The sequence below is a fragment of the Rousettus aegyptiacus genome, unplaced genomic scaffold (assembly GCF_014176215.1).
Source record: "Rousettus aegyptiacus isolate mRouAeg1 unplaced genomic scaffold, mRouAeg1.p scaffold_m13_p_12, whole genome shotgun sequence".
NCBI classification, from domain to species: Eukaryota; Metazoa; Chordata; class Mammalia; order Chiroptera; family Pteropodidae; genus Rousettus; species Rousettus aegyptiacus.
This window is the reverse complement of record NW_023416287.1, coordinates 586,720-608,125: the sequence shown is the minus strand read 5'-3', so window position 1 is coordinate 608,125 and position 21,406 is coordinate 586,720. Positions and strand designations below refer to the sequence as shown.

The window sequence follows — 21,406 nt, the reverse complement described above, 5'->3', positions numbered from 1 at the left end:
AGTGTCCGGCTGCCTGGCCAGGCGCCCTCTCCTGGCCGCTGCTCAGGTCTGCAGGACCCTTGGGGTGGACCGCCGGGGTCCCAGGGCTCCCCACACCTGGTGCCCCTCAGGGCCTCCGCTGGATGCCGTGGGTTCCTCCAGCCCCAGGCCTCGAACACAAGGCTCTGTTCCCCTAGGCCCCAGGGTGCCAACCACCAGGAGAAGCTGGGCTTGCGACTCTGTCCGTGGGCCGGATGGCGGGGCCAGGAGGCGCCCTGAGGGACCTGGGCCAGGCCGGCCCCGGCTTCAGCACCCTTGCTGGGCGTGGGGCCATGACCCCCAGTGGCACCCAGGCTTCAAGCTGGCCGACTACCCCGCAGGGGCTGCAGGGCATCTGGGGAGGGCCTCGCGCCCCGCCAGAGTTAGAGAAGGCTCTGTCCACCGACCCCTCCGAGCCGGCAGCCGAGGGCCTGTGCTGTCTGCGCCCGCCTTCCCCAAAGTGCCTCGGAGGCAAAAGCTGAGCCCAGAGCCCAGCCAGAGCTGTCCCCGCCCTGCTGGCCTTCCCGCAGCCTCCGAGCACCCAGAGACGAGGTCTGCGCCCCCCTCAACTATTGGGGCAGGGGTGGGGACAGGATCAGGGCTGACTGGGCTCCCAGTTCCAGCCAGGTCAGCCAGGTGGTGGGTGTCCCATTGGGGTGGGGGGTGCAGACGTGGGAGGACTAGCCAGTCCTGTGCAGCGGGCCTGCCACGTGGAGGCCAGGGGCCCTGGGCACTGGAGATGGCCAGCGACCTGGTGCCGGCTGGGAGGGGAGGCATGCAGGTGCCGTGGTCCCGGGGCCCAGGCGCTGCTCCAGGTCCCCCCTCGCAACTGCCAGAGACCCCCAGTGCCTGTCACCACGCCGCGGCATCCAGGAAGACGCGTGGCGGCCTTTGTCTGCAGTGCCTTTCCCGCGAGCCCCTCGGGGTGGAGCCCGTGGATGAGGAATGAAGGAGTCTGGCCAGTGCTGGACCCCCATGGGTCCCCGCCCTGCCAGGAGGGGTGTCCTGCGCACTGGGACCTCTGTGTCCCCCACTTGTGGAGGGACGTCCTGAGAGGCAGATGGGAAGTGTGGAGAGCCAGGGGAGGGGCCGGCCGAGGGTGGGGCCACAGGCAGACTGGGCAGTGACGTCGGAGGAAAGGGGCCGTCATAAGCCCTGGGCTCCGGTGGACCGGGGCCAGAGTGGATGTGAGCGCTCGCCCTGGGAGCAAGGGACGCCACCCTCGGAGCAGGACCGGGGGGGTGCCACGCCTGTGGTCCTGGGCTGGGTGAGTGAGGAGGGCCACCAGGAGCCCTGCGGGGTCTGCCATCTGAGGGTGAGCTTGACCTTTGGGGGGGCGGAGCCGAACTCCTGCTGGCAGGGTGACCCCCTCGAGTGGGCCCGGTTTCTGTGGTGGGGGGGCATCTGTCTGCAGGGGGTTGGGGGTCCAGGCACCAGGAGCACCAGATCACCCTCCAGCCCCTGCCCAGCCTGAGGACCTGGGTGGCCCTCAGCAGTGAGTGGCGTGCCCGTCATGGCTGTCCCTACCCTGCGCGGGGCAGGGGGCCTGAGACCCTGCCCTGCCAGCAGAGGCCCAGAGGCAGCTGGAGGCCGGAAGGGTGTCCCCAGGGGGCTCCCCCAGGACCCCTGACCCGCCTCCACGGGCCTCCTCTTCCCCCGCCGAGAGGCGGGCTCCGGGGTGGGGGTGCGGCAGGACAGCCGACCCCGCTCCCAGAAGCTCCGGCCTGGGCCTTTGCACGGGGCCCAGGTGGACTGGCCTTAGGGTCCCCACTCCTGCCTGCGGGGGGCCAGCGCGCATACGGAAGCTCCAGCTTGGCGGTAGGGGGGGCCGACACGGACGTGGCTGAGTGGCCTCTCTGCCCGCAGGGCCGGCGCCATGAGCGCCCGCGTGCACCCCTGCCTGGGGGTCTGCCTCTGGCTGTGGCTGGGCGTCACCCTGAGACGTGGCCTGGGACAAGGTAAGGATGTGGGTGGAGCTTCCTGGGGATCGTGCCCCATCGCCGCCCCCCCCCCCCCCCGCGGCCTCCACACCGCCCGCGGCGGCGGGCCTTCTGCCTCCCGCTCCCCAGGGGACCCCTGCTCCGTGAGGGGGGCAGGACAGCCCATGGGCCCCTGTGCCCTCCGCCCGCGCCTCGCCCAGCTCTGCTGGACGGACCTCCGGCTCTGCCTCGGGGCTGCCTCTGCCCTCCGCTCCGCGTTAACCGGCCTCCACACTCTGCACTTGATTCTCTTACTGCTGCCTGTTTGCAGCTCCTCCATGGGCGCCTTTTCCTTGTACAATCTGGAGCCGGCCCACACCCGCGGCACGGGCTGTCGGCCGTGGGCTTCCGGCACCTTCCCGGCTCCGCCCAGGCGCGTGCGGGGGTCTCGGCTCGCACCGCTTCCGCCCCCCGCCCCAACACGTGGTACCATGCTGGCCGCGCCGTGTGGGGACGCTTGAACCCCACTGCTGCCTGCGGGCATCTCAGTGAAACAGCCCAAGGGACGTAGCCGAGCTCGTCTCAGGAAGCCGGGCTGGAGGGCCGTCTCGGTGCCCTGGGGCCTCTGAGGCTCTGGCCGGGCCGAGTGGGTGCTGCCCCCAGCCGTGTGGGTCCCTGGCACGTGCCCACCTCCTGCTGGGCGGCGTGGGGCAAGTGGCCGTGTGGTATCGCGGTCCTGCTGCACCCCTGGGGCCACCGCCGAGGCCACACGGCACGCTGCTGAGCCGGCTCGGCCCGGGCATCGTGCACGGAGCAGCGTGGCCCACTGACCGCCCCCTTGTGGGGGGGTGGGGCGTGGCCTCTGTTTGGTTTCGTACCAGGTTGGTGACTGCCACCAGGGTGGGTCCCTCAGTCCCTGTGGCTCTGACAGGATGCCCCGAGGTGGGGCCAGGCCACAAAATTACACCACAACAGGCTGAATTCAGGCCTCATGTGCTGGGCTCCGAGTAGACCCTGGGTGGACCGGCCCTGCGTGTTCCGGAAGCCCTTCTGGAGGAGGCCGTGTTGGGGGGGGTGCTCCGGGGGAATGCTTCCCACCGGCCGGCCCCCAGCTGTCTCCATGGGGCCCCAGCAGGCAGCCCGGGTGCCTCCCCCAGCTCGCCAGAGGCACAGTGACACACAGAGCGCTCTTCATGAGCCGGCACTGGGCCCCCCGCCCTCCCCGACGTTCCTGTCCTGCAGCCTGACTCTCCAGGGCAGCGGCCGGCTCGCCAGGACAGGCTCAGCTGCTTCGCCTCTGAGGCGGTCCTGTGTCTTCCGCGGGCCCCCCTCCCCGCCCCCGCTCTCAGCGGGGCAGCCAGAAGAAGCCCATCTCTGTCCTCTTTTCCAAAAATAGCCACCTCCGCCAGGGAGCCCCTGGATGCTTCCTGGGGGGCAGGGTCATGTCCCTGAGGCCGCGCAAACCCAGCTGTGTGACCTTGGCAGCCGGGGCTCTTCTGCTCCCCTACTGGGTCTCAGACAGAGAGGGGAGACCGGGCAGCTCCAGGGCGCGGGCTGGCGGGGCGGTGGCTGCCGGTGGAGTATGTCCTGCCTTTCCTGGGTGCAGGCCCGAGCCTCGCCGGGCCACTGGGTAACACCCCTCGGACAGACTGCAAGGGCCCCCCGTGGGAGCCTGCAGCTGCCACGTGGCTCTGGCACCTTGGACCCCCAGGGGAGGGCGGTCTCCCTCCAGCCCTGGGCGGGGCCTCATCTTCTCAATGAGCCCCCAAGCCCCCGTGGGGCCCATCCCCGCGTCGCTGGGGGTCGGTTGTGACCCCATCCTGTTTCCCCAGTGAGTGGCCGCCTGAAGCTGGCTGTGCTGCCCGAGGACCGGCTACAGATGGAGTGGACGGAGTCGGGGGCACGTGGCCTTGGCTACCTGGTACAGGTGAAGCCGATGGCAGGTGAGGGCCCGTGTCGTCTGCCCCGGTGGGGATGGACAGCAACGGTGTTCAGCCGGCCGCCAGGCACACGGCGAGTACTCAGTGGACGTAGCTGCCAGTCACAGCAACAGCGGTGTCGGGGCGGCCACGGCCTCCCCCTCCCCACCTGTCCCCCCGCCCCAGCGAGGGCAAAGGTCGGTGGCCCGCTTCCCCTCTGTCCGGCACGTGAGACCAGAGGGTCGCCAAGCGTTTCCTGATGCCTGCGGCCTCTCCAGCCTGTCCCAAGGACCCTCCTCTGGAAGCGGGGTGCTGGCCCTTGGGGTCGCTGCTTTCTTTTTGACTTAAAACCCAGCCCCCAGCTCAGCCTCCTTGCCGTGCATGCACGCCCGTGCATGCACGTGCACTTACACACATGCACACGTGTACATGTGTGCACACACAAGCTCCCCACACGCATGTGCACACATGCTCACGCACAAGCACATGCGCACACACATGCACACATGCTCACATACACGTACACACATGCGTGTACCCACCCACTTTCGCGGCCTCACCAGCCACCCATTCCCACTGCAGGGGACTCGGAGCAGGAGGTGATGCTGAGCACCAAGACCCCCAAGGCCACGGTGGGGGGCCTGAGCCCCTCCAAAGGGTACACCTTGCAGATCTTCGAGCTCACGGGCTCGGGGAACGTCCTGCTGGCTCGGAGGGAGTTTGTGAGTGAGTCTGCCGTGCTCCACTGGGACCCCAGGGCTGGGCGTGTGCACAGCGGGCTGGCGCTGAACCCGGGCCTGGGCTCACCTGGCACCCCTGCCTGTCTCCTGGGGCCTGGGGACCCACGGAGCCCAGGGCGTGCCCAGGTGGGGGGCCGTGCGTGCGGGCCCCTCACGCTGCTGGGCTTCTGCTCCCACCTGGGCAGTGGGGCCCTCACAGCCCCTCGCATCTGCAGTTGAGGATTTGAAGAGCGACTTGGGGAGCAGGAGCAGCCGGAGGCCACCAGGGGAGCCCACGCCCTCCGTCCTGGGGAGCCCAGACCCCGATTCCCGCGTCACCTCGGCCCCAAACCCAGACCTGCCCACTCCTGGTGGGCCCACGTGGGGCGCGGGTAAGTCGCCAGCGAGTGAGGGACCCAGCTCCTGCCTCTCTCTCCCGGGGCCAGGAAGGACTTTTCCTACCTGACCCCACACCCTTGCTTTAACTGGAGCTGGCCTGCCGCTCTCAGGGGTGCACTTGGGGCCCCAGTGCCTGGTCCCCAACCCCCGCCCCCTTCAGGTGTCCCCGCCTGAGTGTGGCGGGTGAAGTGACGCAGCCGCGACCTCCCCCAGCCGTGCCCAGCAAGGAGCAGTCTCCCCCGAGGCCCGGGGCAGACGCCTCCGCCCCGGCCAGCCCGGGCACAGCCCCCGGGCCCTCCGCGGGAAGGAGGGGGATCCGGGAAACGGGGCGTGGGGGCGCTGCACGGCACGGGCGGGGCAGAAGGGCCTGGCATTTTCTGCTGGAGGCCCTGCAGGCAGGGCCGTGTCTCCCCGTGAGGCCGAGGGGTGTCCCTGACTTCGTCTGCCCATCAGGCTTGGATGGAAGGAGGTGCCTGCCTCCTCAGACGGGCACATCCCTTCTCACATGGGTTCTGGGGTCTGGGTCCCCCCGTCTCCCAGTGGACTTAGGGCCCACCAAGGTGTCTCCCCACTGCGCAGGGCTTGAGGGCGGGGCTGTGCCTCCACCGTCAGACGGGATCTCACTGCGCCTGCCCACCCAGGACAGGAGCCCCCTTGCGGGCCTGGCGCTGGCTCTGGGCTGGGTCTGGGGTGCTGCCTGCATTGACTGCAGGGAGTCCCAGACCCTGTCAGGAGCCGAGGCTTTGTCTCCGGAGAGCTCCCGGTCCCGGGGGATAAGCCCCCACCCGGAGGCCAGACCTCAGCCCTGGGCAGGGCACGGGAGCTGTCCGAGGTGCTGACCCCGCTCATCCCGGTTAGCACAACCCTGGGCGGCCTCTGCCCGCTGGGCCTGGTTACAGGCCAGCTGACCAGGGGAAATGGCCCCCGCATGGTGGCCTCCACACCACGCAGTGACCGGACCTGCCAGGACCACTGGAGGGCAGAGGCGCAGGGGCCCCAGGGTGTCTCATTAGCTCTCTTTGTGGGCTCAGAGGGGCTGAGCCCAGGGACCAAGGTCCATGTGGGGTTTTCTGACTCTGGTGAGACCTGACCCCAAACTCAGCTGCCCGCCTCATTCCGGCCGGAGCCCTGTGGCCCCTCACCGTCCACCAGCCCCAGGGATGGAGACCAGGGCTGGAGCAGCCTGGGGCCCTGCAACAGGGACAGCCTCGCCCACAGTCCGCCCTCCCTGCTGCCCAGCCGGCCCCCAGTTCCGCTGCACGCCCTCTACGCCTGCGGACTTGATCTTCCTGGTGGATGGGTCCTGGAGCATCGGCCACAGTCACTTCCGGCAGGTGAAAGGCTTCCTGGCCAGCATCATCGAGCCCTTTGAGATTGGGCCAGATAAAGTCCAAGTAGGTGGGTGCCAGCCCGCACCCTGCACCCTGCCCCTGGGTCCCACAGCTCATCAACCCCCAGTGCAGGGAGGAGGGGGCGGGAACTGGAGGGCAGCTGCAGCAGCCAGGCCTGGTGGCAGTCCCCACCTAGACCGATGGAGCAGCTGGCTCGGGGGCCATGCTGGTGACCCCTGCACGCAGAGTGGGGCTTTGCAAACGTGTGCCCCCCCGGTGACTCTGGGCAGTGAGGTTGCGCGCATCCTGCCCCTGCTCAGCATGCCAACAGCCACGCCTGGCCCCCTCCCCAGGCCTGACCCAGTACAGTGGAGAGCCCCAGACCGAGTGGGACCTGAACACCTTTCACACCAAGGAGGAGGTGCTGGCCGCCGTGCACAGTCTCCGCTACAAAGGAGGGAGCACGTTCACGGGTGTGTCACCACCCTCGGGAGTCTGCCCGGAGGCTGCTCGGGGCGCGGGCCCGAGCGAAGCCGCTCGCCCGTCCTGTGGGTCAGCCTCCCTCACACCCCCCGGCCCCACGCGCTGGCGTGGGGCCAGCCGAGTGCTGAGTGGAGCCGAGCCCGCCCCCGCCTTGTTTCTTTGTCGTGGCTGGTTTCTGTCTGCAACCACTGAGAGCAAGTGGCTCCGAGTGGAGACAGAAGCCGCCGGAAGGGGCGGCCAGGGGGCTTGGAGCGGCCTTGCTGGGAGCAGCCTTCTGGGGGCGTCTCCCACGGCAAAGTCCCCTCCCTGTTCCCTGTGTCCTGGGGCCTCGCCGCTGGGTCTCCTGGGTGCGTGGTGCCTTGGAGGGGAGAGGCGGAGGTGTCCTGTCCTCTGGACGCCCCAGCCTGCAAGGCCCCGACTGAGCATGGGGCCAGCGGGCTGGCGGAGTGGTCGTGGGGGGCGGGCACTGGGAGGGGCGCCCGGGGCCACCTGACCTGCATTCTCACCGCACCCGAGGCCTGGCGCTGACCCACGTGCTGCAGCAGAACCTGAAGCCTGCGGCGGGTCCCCGTCCGGAGGCAGCCAAGGTGGTGATCCTAGTGACAAATGGCAAGTCCCAGGACGATGCCCATGCTGCTGGCCGTGTCCTCAAGGACCTGGATGTGGACGTCTTTGCTGTGGGTGAGCAGCCCAGAGCACCGCTGGGGGGGCTCCCAGCACCGGGGGGACTTTGCACCTGGCTGCGTCCCAGGCCGGAGGTCTCGCAGTGACTCTGAGCCTCAGCCCCGAGTCTGAAGACGGAGGACCAGTCTCTGCTCCAGGAGCTGGTGATGGTGCACAAGCGAGGACCCGAACACCCATGGGTGCTCGGAGGGTATCCACACAAGTCGCTCCCGGGGAGTGGGCCAGTTTGCAGCATCGTCTATGGACACCCCCCTGCCCAGCTCCCCTCTCCCCAGGGCGTAGCTTGGCCTGCAAGGGGCCTTTGGGGGCCTGGCCCCTCCTTCCCCCCAGTACCCAGGTGGCCGTCTCCCACAGGGTCCTGCCAGGTGACCCCATCCTGGGGCCTGCGGGGTCCAGGCTGTGTGGCTTGGGATGCACCCCCACCCCTCTGGGTGACTCGGGCAAGGCCCAGGGGCCCCCGTTGTAAGATGTGACAACAGCACCAAGGCCCCCCCCTCACTCCCCCCACCTCCGCGCCCCATGGCAGGCGTGAAGAACGCCGACGAGGCCGAGCTGAGGCTGCTGGCGTCCAAGCCGCTGGACGTCACTGTCCACGATGTGCCGGACTTCCCCCAGCTTGGCACGCTGGCCGGCCTGCTCAGCCGCCTCATCTGTCAGAAGGTCCAGGGCAAGAGCCGACAGAGGGGCCCAGGTGAGCAGGCAGTGGTGACGTAGGGTGGGGTCGACCATGCTCGTGACCCACCAGGCCCTGTCTGGACGCTTCGGGCAGAGGGACAGGGCCTTGCGGCTCCACGGGGCTCCCTGGACCTGTCCCAGGGCTCAGAGGGCGTCCACAGTCCCCACCGAGGAACACCCGTCCTTCCTGGATGTGGCCGCCAGGGGGAGCAGGCGGAGCTGCTAGCGCCAGCGGCCCCTGAGGCCGTGAGCGTGCGGTTCTGTGGTTTTCAGTGTGGTCACAGAGTTCTCCCTTTTCACTAGTCACCTTTAGGACGTTTTCGTGACCCCGAACAGAAACCCTGCACCCCTCAGCTGTCGCCCAACCCCCTGTCCCCAGCCCCTGCGACCCCTCATTTGCTCCTGTCTCCAGGGACGTGCGATTTCTGGACCTTTCGTACAGGTGGGGCCACGTAGTATGTGGCCTGTCATGTCCGGCTCCTTCATGGGGCCCTTGACCCACTGGAGGCCACGGCCTCCGACCCTTAAACCGAAACCTGCGGGCCGGCTGCGTTTCCCCAGAGCTGGGGGCCAGAAGCTTGGCCAGGGTGACGTCTGGGGACGAATTTAGAATTGCGCGTGGGGCGTCCCCCAGGGGCTGCTGAGCTGCCCATGTCCGCAGCGAAGGTGCCTCTGTGCTGCGGCCTTCGGCGTGATTTCCGGTGTGCGTCCCTCTCTTCCAGCACCTCTGCCTCCACCCCGGGGGCTCACCCTGGCCACAGTGACGCCCAGAACCTTCCGCCTCACCTGGCAGCCCTCAGCCGGGGCCACCCAGTACCTGGTGCGCTGCTCCCCTGCCTCCCCCAAGGGCGAGGATGGCATGGAGGTGCGAGGAGGGAGTGTGGGGGCAGCTGGGGGTGGGGGTGGGGGTGCGGGGGGCAGCTGGGGCAGGCGGACGGGGGTGGGGGGCAGGGGCAGCTGGGGCAGGCGGGTGGGGGGCGGGTGGCGGGCGCTGACGTGCGCCCCTGCAGGTGTGGGTGGGGCTCCCAGAGGTGCTGTTGGACGGCCTGGAGCCAGGCAGGGACTACAGCGTCTGGGTGCAGAGCCTGCGAGGGTCAGAGGCCAGTGAGGCCCGGGGCATCCGCGCCAGGACCCGTGAGTGCCCGCCCCACGGGCTGCCACCCATCGGGGCAGAGCCGTCGCTGCGGTCCCCAGGGCCTCCATGGGTGGAGGGCCCCCGACCCCGCCCAGTGGCCCCATCAGCCCGGCTGCATGCTCGGGGAGGCGGGGCGGCTGGTCCCTGAGGCCTTGCTGTGCTCCGCAGGCCCCCTGGCCCCCCACAAACGCCTGAACTTCTCAGACGTGAGCCACGACTCGGCCCGTGTGTCCTGGGAGGGCCCCCCGAGGCCTGTGCGCCCATGCAGGGTCAGCTATGTGTCCGGCGAGGGCGGCCACTCGGGGCAGGTGAGAGCAGGCCGGTGTCCAGGGGCCCCGGAGTGTCCACGCAGGTGCTGGTGCCCCGAACCCCCTCCTAGCCCTGTGTCCGCAGTCGGGTGGGGGAAGCACGGCTCGGCAACTCTGTCCCAGCCCTTGGGGACCCCAGTCTGGCGGGAGCGGGAGGGGGTGGATGCAAACAAAGGGCCCCCCAGTCGCTTCACCGTGGATGGCAGACCGGCCCCGAGGCTTAAGGCTCGCTGGGCTGTTTGAGGGGCGTGTGGGCGAGGCCCCAGGAGACCCCACCCCAGCTTGGGGGCCCACAACCCCTGTATGCCCTGGGGGAGGTCATGGCTAGCAGGTCCTGGGCCCGGGTCCCCATCCAGGCGGGGGCTGCCCTCTGCCCGGCCTCGGGGTCGGCTCCAGGCCCTGTGTCCCGGCGTTGCAGACGGAGGCTCCTGGGAATGCCACCTCGGCCGTCCTGGGCCCCCTCGCCTCCTCCACCACGTACACCGTCCGCGTCACCTGCCTGCAGCCCGGGGGCCACTCCTCCACCATGACCGGCCGCCTGACCACACGTGAGTGGGCAGTGGTGGAGGTGGGGTCTCCAGGCTGCGCTGTGTCCCTCTGCCCCCATGGACACTTAGTGTCTACCCTATGCACCCCTGAGCCGGGGGGGACAGGTACTGGACAGGTGTGATGTGGGGCACAGGGCCCTCGCGGCGGGACGTGGGGCCCCTGCTGTCAAGCAGACAGGAGGTGGGGCCGCCTCCAGGAAGCAGTGCATCCTGGGAAAGGGGCACCTGGGGGCGCTCCTCAGAGTCCTGCCCCAGGCCCGGTCCCCTGAGCCTCAGTCTCCCTCTCCTGTCTCCCAGGCAAAGTCCCCAGCCCGAGCCAGCTGTCAGTGACAGAGCTCCCTGGGGACAAGGTGCGGCTGGAGTGGGCGGCGGCGGCGGCCTCTGGAGTGCTCGTCTACCAGATCAAGTGGCTGCCCCTCGGGGACGGGAAGGCCCATGAGGTGCTGGGTGGGGAGAGGACCCCCTTTCCACACCCAGTGCCTGGGGGCTCAGCCCACTGCTGCCTCGTGGGGACACCTGCGGGCCCAGCCCGCGTGTACTCACCTGGCCGCCCCCTCCACAGATTTCTGTGCCCGGGAACCTGGGTGCGGCCGTCCTGCCCGGCCTGGGGAGGCACTCGGAGTACGAGATCACCATCCTGGCCTACTACGGGGACGGGGCCCGCAGCGAGCCCGTGACCCTCCGCTATATGCCCCGTAGGTCACCCTCAGCTGCGTGGGGCGGGGGCAGTCCAGAGGGACCCCGGTCCCCAAACTCTCAGAATTGCTGACAGGCAGTTCCCCAGGTCCCCAACCCTCTGGGCTGACCACTCGGTTCTCTGGGTCTCCCCGAACCCTCCGGCAGGGGTTCCTGCAGCGGCCAAGGGTCCCAGCCGCCTGGCGTGACTGCTCAGGACGGCCTTGGGGAGGACGCTGCTTGCAGCAGGGCGGGGCGCGGGGGGGCGGGGGCGCGGGGGGGGGGGGGCGGGGCGGAGTGGAGCGGGGGCGCGGGGGGGGGGGGGCGGGGCGGAACTCGGAGCGGGGGCGAGGTGGGGCGGGACGGAGTGGAGCGGGGGGGCGGCGGGGGGGGGGGGGGGGGGCTGGGGCCGGAGTTGGAGGGGGGGCGCGTGGGGGGCGGGCGGGACGTGGGAGCAGGGAGGCGGGGCAGCAGGCGGGCGCGGGGCTGGGGGCGCGGGGGGCGCGCCCTTGTGAGCCCCTCGCGTCCCTGCCGTGGTGTCCTCGCAGTTCGCTGGAGCCCGCCCTCCAGCCTGGCCCTGGACTCTGAGTCGCCCAACAGCCTGCGGGTCAGCTGGACGCCTCCGAGTGGCCGCGTCCTCCACTACCGGGTCACTTACGTGCTGGCCTCGGGCTCGGGACCCGAGAAATCGGTGGGTCTCAGCGGAGCAGGGAGCCCCGGCTCCTCGTGGGCCCCTGGGTCCTGCGGGGCAAGGCCCACCCGTCTGTTGAGGGCGCCAGCTCTTCCATGGGGGACAGGCAGACGAAAGGGAGCCGAGGTGCCCAAGCAAGCAGAGGCGCGTGGGAGGGTGGCTCAGGTGACCGCACCTCCTCAGGTCTCCATTCCGGGACCCAGGAGCCAGGTGACACTCCCCGACCTGCTGGCAGCCACCAAGTACAGGGTCCTGGTCTCAGCAGTCTACGAGGCAGGGGAGAGTGTGGCGGCATCGGCCACGGCCCGGACGGGTGAGTGAGCACGAGGCCCCGGACCTCAGCCAGGACCCCAGGGGCCCGGGACCCGGGGGGCCGCTTAGCTGGGCCACTACTTGGTGGACAGCTGCTGGGCCCAGCGCCCTTCTCGTCGGGGGCTCTGGGTCCCAGGTTCTGCCTCCACTTGCCCGCGGGTGCCTCCGAGCGCCTGCCACGCGCCTGGCGGGGGACATGCCCACACCGCCGGGCCCTGGTCTGCCTCGTGCCGCCCACATGGCGTTTCCCTGGCCCTGCCGCTGGGCGCTCGGCAGGGGGGCCGGCACCTCTCAGGGCACGGCACCCAGTGGCACCGTCCCCCGGAGACGCCACTGCCGTCCCTCCCTGGCCCTGAGGCGGGGGGCGCACGGGACTGCGAACCTCCAAAGGGCGCGTCCAGCAAGGCTCCAGCCCATCTTCAGACCGCAGGGCAGGACCACCGCCCAGGAGGCCCCGCCACTGACCCCGACCCCTGTCGCCTCTCAGCAGCCTGCCCGGCCCTCCACCCCAACGGCTCCCTCACAGGTGGGCCCCTGTGTCCCCTTCCCTGGCCCCTGTGCCCCCAGCCCTGCCCCGAGGGGCAGCTCTCTCCCTCCCCAGCCCCACCCGGTCCTCCTCCTTCCTCGTGGGGAAGGGAAGGGTGGCCTGGGGCCTGGGTCACGGGGACTGGACGTAGGCAGGCAGGGCCCACAGCTTTGCAGAAGCGTCCCTCAGGGCTGGCTGGTGCCTTTATTCTTGGCTCACAGTCTGAGTTTCTGAGGCTCGTGCAAGGTCAGGGCTGGGCCATGGTGGAGCAGAGGTGAGCAGGGGCCTCCGCAAGCCTCTGACCAAGCGCTGGGCAGGGAGGGGGCCCCTGGGGCGCTCCGCGTCCTCAGTGCTTTGTGAGTCTGAGGCCCTCCCCAGAGGGCTGGAGAAGGGGTCCTGTGCACCCCATCCCCGTCCCCGCCCTCTGCTCTCGACCGTGGGTGTCCCCTTGGTTTCTCGAGCTCTCTGTCCCCACGCGGCACCGGGCTCTCCCCCTTTGCCTCCGGCCGTCCCTCCCTCACCCCGCGCCCGCCCCGTCTGTTGCGCCAGGCTTTGACCTGATGGCGGCCTTTGGCCTGGTGCAGAAGGAGTACGCCTCCATCCGCGGTGTCGCCATGGAGCCCTCAGCCTTGGGCCCGGCCATGACCTTCACCCTCTTCAAGGACGCTCAGCTGACACGCCGAGCCAGGTGGGAGGGCAGGGGGTGGGCCCAACAGGGTTGCCACACTGTCGTGACCCTGGCTGTGGTCGGGTGGCCTTGGAGCCCCACCTGCCTGTCCCCAACTGCCCGCGGGGAGCACAGTCCCTCATGGGCAGGAGGGGCCCCGGCCTGCGCCTCGGGGGAGGGCCAGGCCCCCGTGGCCCGCCTCCCTCAGGCAGCGCCGGCCCCGCCTGCCCCGCAGCGACATCCACCTGGGGGCCCTCCCCACCCAGCACACGGTGGTCTTCCTCCTGCGCCTGCTCCCCGACACGCCCCGCGAGGCCTTCGCGCTGTGGCAGATGACGGCCGAGGACTTCCAGCCCGTCCTGGGGGTCCTGCTGGATGGTCAGTTGGGAGCCCAAGCTGCCCCTTGAGGCCTTGCTGGCTGCGGGTGCTGAGCCTGCCGCGCCCCCGCCCGGGCCTCACGCCGCCCTCGGCTCCCCCAGCTGGCAGGAAGTCGCTGACCTACTTCAGCCACCACCCCAGGGCGGCCTTGCAGGAGGTGACCTTCGACCTGCCCGAAGTGAGGAGGATATTCTATGGGAGCTTCCATAAGGTCCTGGAAGGTTCCAGAAAGACCCAGACCCGCGTCTCGCTCTGCCTAAGACCCTGCCCTGCTCCCCAACTTCTGAACAGACCCCCACGGCATGGCAGGACTTGCTCGCCTGCCTCCCTGTCACAGGCCGCCGTCGCCGTGGGTCCCACGGAGCACGAGGACTTCCCCTGAGCGCCCCCTTGGCCTGCGCCCTAAGGTCCCCTCCGTTCCTGCCGGCCCCTCTGCCTGGACGTCCCGGCTCAGTTTGGGTTGGGAGCATTCGGCTCTGCTCCCTAGTCTCACCGTAATGGCGTCATGTGGTTCACGTACGGGGGACACTGAGGCCCAGAGGGGTCCCTCGAGGTTTGGGGTGGGGTCAGGCCCGGGTGCTGGGCACACGTCCCCCACCGGGCCAGGGCTGGGCGGAACCTCCGCGGTGTCTCACAGGTGCACGTGGCCGTGGGCCGCTCCAAGGTCCGGCTCTACGTGGACTGCCGGAAGGTGGCCGAGAGGCCCATCGGGGAGGCGGGCAGCCCACCTGGCACCGGCTTCGTCACGCTGGGGAGGCTGGCCAAGGCCCGGGGCCCACGGAGCAGCTCGGCAGCGGTGAGCCTTGGCTGGGCCCCGCCTGGCGGAGGGGGCCGGGCACGCCCGCCTCGCCCCCTCCAGGCCACACGCGGCCGACCATGCTCCCTTCACGCTTTGCAGCTGCAGCTGCAGCTGCTGCAGGTGGTCTGCAGCGACACCTGGGCGGAGGAGGACAGGTGCTGCGAGCTCCCCGCACTGGTAGGTGGGTCAGTGCCCACCCAGGGCCACGTGGCCTGCGGTCGACGGCCCTTCCAGGTCGTGAAGCTGGGAGATCAGGGCAGGCTTCCTGGAGGAGGTGGCCTCTGGGAGCATCTCGGAGGCCTTGGGGACAAGGCAGGTTGGGGTGGCTGGGAAGACCCCAGCCACAGGGAGGCTGTGGCTGAGCACTCGGGGGCCATGTCCCCACGCCGGCTTGGCCGTGCTGGGGCCTGTGCCTGTCCTCACCCTCCCCTGGCCTCCTGGGGTGGGCATGGAGGTTCCCAGGACCAAGGCGTCCGTGGCCACCCTGAGCTCCGGGGTCAGACAAGAGCCCAGGGAGGGCCCGCTTAACGAGAGGTGTCTCGTCCTTCCAGATGGACGGAGAGGCCTGCCCTGCCCTGCCTTCTGCCTGCACCTGCCCCCCACAGCCCCCCGGGCCCCCGGGGCCCCAAGGCCCTCCGGTGAGTCCAGCAGCCCCTCCCTGGGGTGACCAGGGGCTCCTGGCCACATCTCGCTGCCGCAGGCAGGAGAGGGCAGCCCCTCCCATGCCCCCTGGGTGTGAGCAGGCCCAGTGGCTGCCCCTGGGCCTGCTACACACCCGGCTCCCACTTCTCAAGAGCCCCGTCCTCACTGCCTCGGACGCCCCTCCCGGCACCCACTCCCGCTCCGGTCGGGGCCCAGCATGTCCATCGTCCCTGCCCTGGGCGGCCCCTCTGCCCCCACAGGGGAGGCTCCAGGGCCCGGGAACGAGGGTCCCTGAGCACTAGCTTGGTGCACAGACCTCACCGGGGAGAGGCAGCCCGACCCGGTCTGCACCTCAGCCAGCGCCGGGGGAGGGGAGGGTGGCCCTCGCGGAAGCCCCCGCCCCTTCTCCAGCTGAAGGCCGGACTGGAGGCCAGGGCGGTGCTGAGTGGGGCAGCCTCAGGTGGGCTGTGCTGGGCTCAGCCCTGCCTGTGCCCCACACAGGGCCTGCCAGGGAGGGGCGGCGCCCCAGGACCGCAGGGCTTCCCAGGGCCCAGGGTAAGTCGTGGGGTCCCCGGCACATTCGCCAGAGCACAGGGGTGGCCCCCCGTGGTCCAGCCCAGGGGGAGGGAGGTGCCTTCCCCGTGAGGGGCCAGCGCCCCACCACCCACCCCGGGAGCCCGAGTGACGGCCTCTCTGGGCAGCATGGTGGGCGAAGATGCGTCCCCTCGGGCTGCCGCGGGCCCCGCCAGCAGCTCCGGAGCCTCTTGGGTCTGCGGGCCCCAGGCTCCCGCGCTGGCCCACGCCCTGGGCCCCGTCTGCTGGGCGGTTCTTGCTGCGTCTCGTGGACGTCGCGGCTTACCTGCGGTCTCAGTCGTGACCAGCTTTGCCGCTTGGCTGCCTTTCGACCTCGCCTGGGATCCGTGTTTCCGGCGCATGTGTAAAGCGAGCCCTCACGCCCGCCGCCCGGGCGCCTCCTGCGGCTTCGCTCTCCTGCCCCGTCTCGGGTCCTCCGAAGGTGCTCGTGGTCGCTTCCGGTGTCCCCAGCACCCTAAACACGGAGGCGTCGAGTCACCCACATTTACTCTGCGCACGAGGCGCGAGCGAGGGGTCCACCTCCTGCCCCCGAGCGCTGCCCGTCCCGGCCCGTCCCCGACCCCGCGCCTGTCACACCCCGGCCGTCGCTGACGGGCCGCCAGTGCCGCCGTCGCCCCGGGAGCCCCTGCGCCGTGCGCCCCGCGCTCCGGCCCGCTCACCTTGCCGGCAGTCGTGCTGTATTTTCAGGTGTCTTCCTCGAGGTTTCTGGTTGAATCATGCGCCCCGGCCACAGCTTTCCGGTCACACTTGCTCCCCGCCGGCCCTCCTGGGCTGGTTTCTGTCTCTGTGTCGCGAGCGGCAAACCCTCAGGAACTCTGTCAGAGGCCAGCGCGGTGGCCCCCGTGCTCCTGCCCTGGGCCGGGTGCCGGCCGGCCGAGACACGTGTGTTTTGTCATGTGATCGGACAATCCACTTATTTTATTAGCAGATTGGAAAACTCAAGAATGGCTTTTCGGTCAGCCTTAGCGTGTCTTCGGCGGCTCCAGACAGGGCCGAACGGCATTTCTTCCTGGAGCTGTTTGTCTGGCGGATGCGTTTAGTAGCCCCTCGGCACGGGGCTGTCCTTGTGGCCACCGGAAAGCCCCTCGGCCACGGGGCTCTGCTTGCTGGCGGCTGGGGGAGATTTTCGCATCCTCGTCCACACTCGCGAATTTCAATTTCCTCTGTGGGGCTCGGCGCGTTCACGAAGGGTCTCTGAGAGCGTTTCCTCTGTGGTCACAGTGTAAATAGCGCGGGAGCCGTCCGTCCCTGGGCGGCTCGGGAGACAGCCCGGGTGAGGTCGGGTCTGCTTTCCCGGCCTTCTCGTCCACCTGGTCCACTTGCGCTGTGCCGGGAGGAGCGGCTGCGGCTCAGCTGCCCGTCCCGGGGTGGGCGGCAGGGCTGGGTCTGGGCACCACGGGCTGACGGGACCGAGGGCAGGACCCAGAAGGGCTGCAGGCGTGGCCCTGGGCTTTCTTACCCCTCCCTTGCCTGTGTCTGCAGGGAGAGCCCGGGCCACCCGGACAGACGGGACCCGAGGGCCCCGGAGGTCAGCAGGGGTCACCAGGGACCCAGGGCCGAACCGTCCAGGGACCCATGGTAAGTCTCGGCCGCACCCCCGCCGTCCCCGGCCCTGGGTCCCCTCCGCGCGCCTGCTGCCCTGTCTACTTCCACTCCAGGGTCTGCCAGGGGTCAAAGGAGAGAAGGGGGACCACGGACGCCCAGGCCCGCAGGTAGTGGGGTCGGGCGGCGCCCAGGCACGGGGCGGGGCCTCGGGACAGGGCCCCCCGCTCCAGGCCAGGCTCGGCCCGCCTGGCCAGCACCTCTGTCCTCTTCCAGGGCACTCCTGGGAAGGTCGGCCTCCAGGGTCCAAAGGTGAAAGGGAAGCCCGCGGGGGAGGGTCTCGGGGTGGACGGTGGGGGTGGGCCTCCTTCCTCTAACCCCACACCGCTCCAGCCCCTGCTGCCCCATCTGTGGCCCGGCCGGGGGGTGGGGTGACAGCTCGCACCTGGCGGGTCAGGCCCTGAGCTTGGCCGGCGTCATCTGCTCTCCGAGCAGGGCACAGGCACGCACCCCTCACGGTGTGTGCGACTGGGGGAGGGGCGTGTGGGGGTGCGGACGCCGCCCCTATCTGCCCTTCCTCTGTCCTCAGGGAGTGAGAGGCCTGGAGGGTGCCGCTGGCTTACCCGGACCCCCGGGCCCCAGGGTAGGCACCCCCGCACCCCCCACCCCCCCGGCTGCGCTCCGCTCAGCCACTCCCACGAGGTGACCTGGGAGGCTATGCTCTTGTGGGCTGGCACTGCCCCAGGCCCTGTGGGCACACGAGTGCCCTGTGCCCTGGAGGACTGCAGCGGCCACCCGGGCAAGGGGCGCTCTCCCCCCCACTGGGCAGGTGGGTGGGGAGCAGCGTGTGTGCACCCAGATGCCACACGGTAGGCAGATGCTGGGGTTCCTGGCTGACCTAGCTGTGGCACCTGGCTCCTCTGTCCTCTGCCAGACACCGGAGGGCTGGGGACACCCTATCCCACTCTGAAGCACTTTCTGTGGGAGGGGGCCAGGAGGCACAGCCTGCGGGGGCAGCTGGCTGGGGACAAACCACGGTCTGGACTTGGTCCAGCACAGTGGGGACCCGGACACCCAGGGCTGGAGAGTGGAGGGGCCGGGCTCATGGGTCTGCCCCTGAGCCCCAACCTCTGCGTCCTGGCAGGGCTTCCAGGGCATGGCAGGGGCCAGGGGCGCCGGCGGGGAGCGAGGACTCCCAGGGGCTGTGGGGCCCACGGTGAGTCCCCTCCCCATCCAGACAGCCCAGCAGACAGCAGGGGTGGGGAGGTGACGGATGTGCACAGACTCACCCTTGGTGGCCCTCAGAGCCGTTCTGGGAGCAGAGAGCTGGGGCTGCGCCTGCCGGGCCCGCGGCGGGGAGGGGAGGGGTGCAGGTAACAGGGCTGAGGACTGGGCGGGGAGAGTTCCTGCAGGGGCCGGGGCCGGGGAGGCGGAGGCAAGGGGGACGGGGACCCGGGACACACTCTGTGCTGGCCTGGCTGGCCCAGGCTGGGGGAGGGTCTGTTCTCTCGGGGTGGTGTCCCCCAACCGAGGGGCAGGTCCTTTTCCCACTGGGGACTCCCACCCCAACTCTTCAAGGACCAGGAATTCGGCCTGCCTCATGGGGCCCCCTCCCGCCAGGTGGGTGGCCCCCGGCTGCGTGTGAGGGCAGGGGCCAGGCGGACCGGCCGGGGTGGGGCGGGGCGGGCCAGGCACTTCTCCTGCTTGGGCTCGCTTCTCTCTGCTGACTCGGTTTCTCCTTTTCCTCCTGCACAGGGGCTGCCAGGGCCCAAGGGGGAGCGAGGAGAGAAGGTGAGCGTCCAGTACCAGGGCTCCAGGCACTTCTTGGGGGCACGGGGCCAGCACCGGCCCCCACACTGACTGGCCAGGCTGGTCACTGTGCTGGGCCATGTGGCCTGTCTCCCCCCACAGGGCGAGCCACAGTCCCTTGCCGCCATCTACCAGCTCGTGAGCCAGGCTTGCGAGTCCGCCATCCAGAGTGAGTCTCCCGGCCTCCTGGTGAGGCCCCGACAACCCCACACTGGTCAGGCCGGACAGAGCCCCGTGCGGCCATTCTCCTCGGCCACGGGCCACAAGCCAGGGGAGGCAAGGCGGGCCCCGGCCACCCAGCCCTGCTGATTTGCCCCCCAGTACACCTGCGGAAGTCCAGCCCCTTCCTGCATGCGAGCAGCAGGCCCCCCAGGCCCATCTTGGAGGCCCCTGTGCCCCCCAGCATGCGCAGCGAGGCCGGGCTTCCCCGCCCTGAGGACAGAGGTACTGGCCCCCTTGGGGTGGGGTCTGGGGCTGGTCACTCTGTGTGGCCCACAGTGGCCCCTGCATCAGTCCCCTGTGTGCGGGGTGGGGAGACAGGGTCCCTCAGAGGCTGGACACTGCAGAGCTGGAGGCCGCAGGCTCCCTGGGGCCCTCAGAGCAGCCCCCCTTCTCCCCACTCCCGCCTCTCCCTCTCCTCTTCCCTCACGCCCTCTCCTGTGTGCACAGAAGGCGCTGTCCAGTGGCCTTGCCACATCTGTCCATCTGGCCGTGCTGCCTGTCATGGCTAAGACGCCGAGACGGGCGGGGAGGCTGGTGAAGGCAGGCGGGGGCCATGGGGAGAAAGCAGACGAGACGGGACAGGCGTGGGCAGGGGGGGAAGGGCTCCGGCCTCAGCCCCCGCTGTGGGAGCCCCCGCCACCGCGGCCCACAGTCGCCCCGTGTCGCCTGAGCACCCGCACCCGTCCGCACCACCGTCTAGCCAAGGCGGGAGGTGCCGTCACGAGGACCCCGCCCAGCCCCCTTCCGCCCTCATCTACGCTAAACCCCGCCGAGCCCACAGTGGTGCCTGCTGGGGCGCAGGGACCCCATCCCCGAGCTGCAGTCCTGACCTGAGGACTGGACCAGCCGCCCCGAGGAGGGGCTCGGGCACCCACCGTCCTGGTGCAGGGGCCCCGAGCACTCTATTTGACCCCTCGGCCCTGGCACACCCCATTCCTCCAGGGGAGCCTGGAGCCCGTGATCAGGCGAGCCTGCCCCCGAGACGCCCCGGAGGAGCAGGTGAGCCCCAGCACAGGGAGGAGGCAGCGGTAGGGGTGGGGGGGCAGGCCACACGGTTCAGGGGCTGGTGAGCAGGCCCAGGTGCGCCCACGGTGGGGGCCACGGGCCTCAGAGCCTGGCAGGACGTTGGGGGTGTGGGGAGGCCGCCGGGTGGGAGCCCAGGAGGACCTGGTCAGCAGCGGGCAGTGGGGGGAGCAGGCGTACAGTGGGGGTGACGCCGCCCCAGGAGCGGGTATGAGCGGAGGGCTCACGGCCTCTTTGCTCTGCCCAGCTGGCCTCGCCGGACACGGGCTGGGTCCACGGCACCGGGCAGTCTGACTGGATGTCGCTGGCAGCCGCCTTCCCCAGAGCCGCCCACCTGTCCTGCCAGGGCGGTGCCCGTGTGACCCACATGATGCCCTTCATCCCAGAGTCCCGAACCCCAGGAGCCGTGGAGCTGGAGGAGCCGGAGAGCCGGGGTGGGGGAAGGTGGGGGGACCCTGCCGTGTGCCATCCCCGCGTCAGGATAAACCCAGTGCCTGGCAAACGAGGTGCAGCTCCTTACGGGAGGGGAGGGCGCGTCCTGGGCCGAGTGATTCCTGTTGAGGGGGGTCGATCCCTGCGTCCCAGAGAGAAGCCTCCGTGTGTCCATGGCCTCGAGGGCCCTGGCGGTTACCCAGTTACCTGGGGCTCCCTCCCTTGAGGCCTCCACAGCCCCCAGAGCCCAGGCCCCACCCAGGCCCAGGGACCCTCGGCCCCCACTGCACTGAGTCACCTGGCTGGGGGTGGGGACCCGGATGTGCCCCGCCTGGGCACCGGCTTCTGGGCAGTCCCAGGGCTTCCCTGCCCCCGTGGCTGCCTCCCTTTGTCCATCCTGTCCACACTGGCGCCAGCCGGGGACAGGGACCTCATCAGCGGTGGGCCTTGGGGCGGCATTCACTACGGCCAGGTCAGTGCCAAGCAGTTTCCTGAACACCGAGAAGGAGCTAGGGTGGGAGCCCCTCAGAGGCAGTGGCCGAGAGGCTTCCGAGGTGGCGGGTGAGCAGAGGCAGGAGCGCGGCAGGGAGGGAAGAGGACCGACAGCTCCGTTACGGGTGCAGCACGCGAGGCCGAGGCTGGGCCCGGCTGGGCAGGACCCAGCGGCAGCAGGCAGGCGGAGCGGCCGGGACCGAGAAGGTCGAGCACAGGGCCAGGGGGCAACAGGGACTGGAAGGAAGTCCAGCCCCCTCCCGCACATGAGCACCAGGCCCCCCAGGCGCATCTCAGAGGCCCCCGCACCCTCAGCACACACACACAGGGAGGCCCAGCTTCCCAGCCCCAGGGACAGAGGTGCTGGCCCCCTGGGACGCCCCACCGGGCCCCGAGCAGGGCACTGGCCGAGATCTCGCCTGAAAACAAGGCCTCAGGGAGCCAGGGGCGGGGCTGTCCCCACT

General features: G+C 70.3%; 1 protein-coding gene across 1 annotated transcript; it reads left to right on the top strand.

Annotated features, from left to right (window-relative positions):
• The first annotated feature begins 1,784 nt into the window (after nt 1-1,784).
• On the top strand, nt 1,785-20,330 carry COL20A1 (collagen type XX alpha 1 chain). The gene is made up of 32 exons (XM_016136101.2): nt 1,785-1,976; nt 3,770-3,880; nt 4,439-4,582; nt 4,812-4,946; nt 6,214-6,372; nt 6,659-6,778; nt 7,305-7,469; nt 7,999-8,163; nt 8,870-9,012; nt 9,158-9,281; nt 9,451-9,590; nt 10,009-10,138; nt 10,436-10,578; nt 10,701-10,833; nt 11,362-11,504; nt 11,688-11,817; nt 12,307-12,342; nt 12,892-13,030; nt 13,245-13,387; nt 13,489-13,598; nt 14,025-14,183; nt 14,286-14,363; nt 14,738-14,824; nt 15,330-15,383; nt 17,081-17,158; nt 17,241-17,276; nt 17,554-17,607; nt 18,109-18,180; nt 18,720-18,755; nt 18,876-18,942; nt 19,095-19,994; nt 20,266-20,330. The coding sequence occupies exons 1-31, from the start codon at nt 1,895-1,897 to the stop codon at nt 19,502-19,504; spliced, it is 3,726 nt and encodes a 1,241-aa protein (XP_015991587.2). The 5' UTR covers nt 1,785-1,894; the 3' UTR covers nt 19,505-19,994; nt 20,266-20,330.
• Nucleotides 20,331-21,406: the final 1,076 nt, after the last annotated feature.

Coding starts and splice junctions, on each gene's coding strand:
- COL20A1 (XM_016136101.2), top strand. CDS start 1,895: ATGAGCGCCCGCGTGCACCCCTGCCTGGGGGTCTGCCTCTGGCTGTGG. Junction 10,139..10,435: donor GACCGGCCGCCTGACCACAC/GTGAGTGGGCAG, acceptor CCTGTCTCCCAG/GCAAAGTCCCCAGCCCGAGC. Junction 13,388..13,488: donor CCTGGGGGTCCTGCTGGATG/GTCAGTTGGGAG, acceptor CGGCTCCCCCAG/CTGGCAGGAAGTCGCTGACC.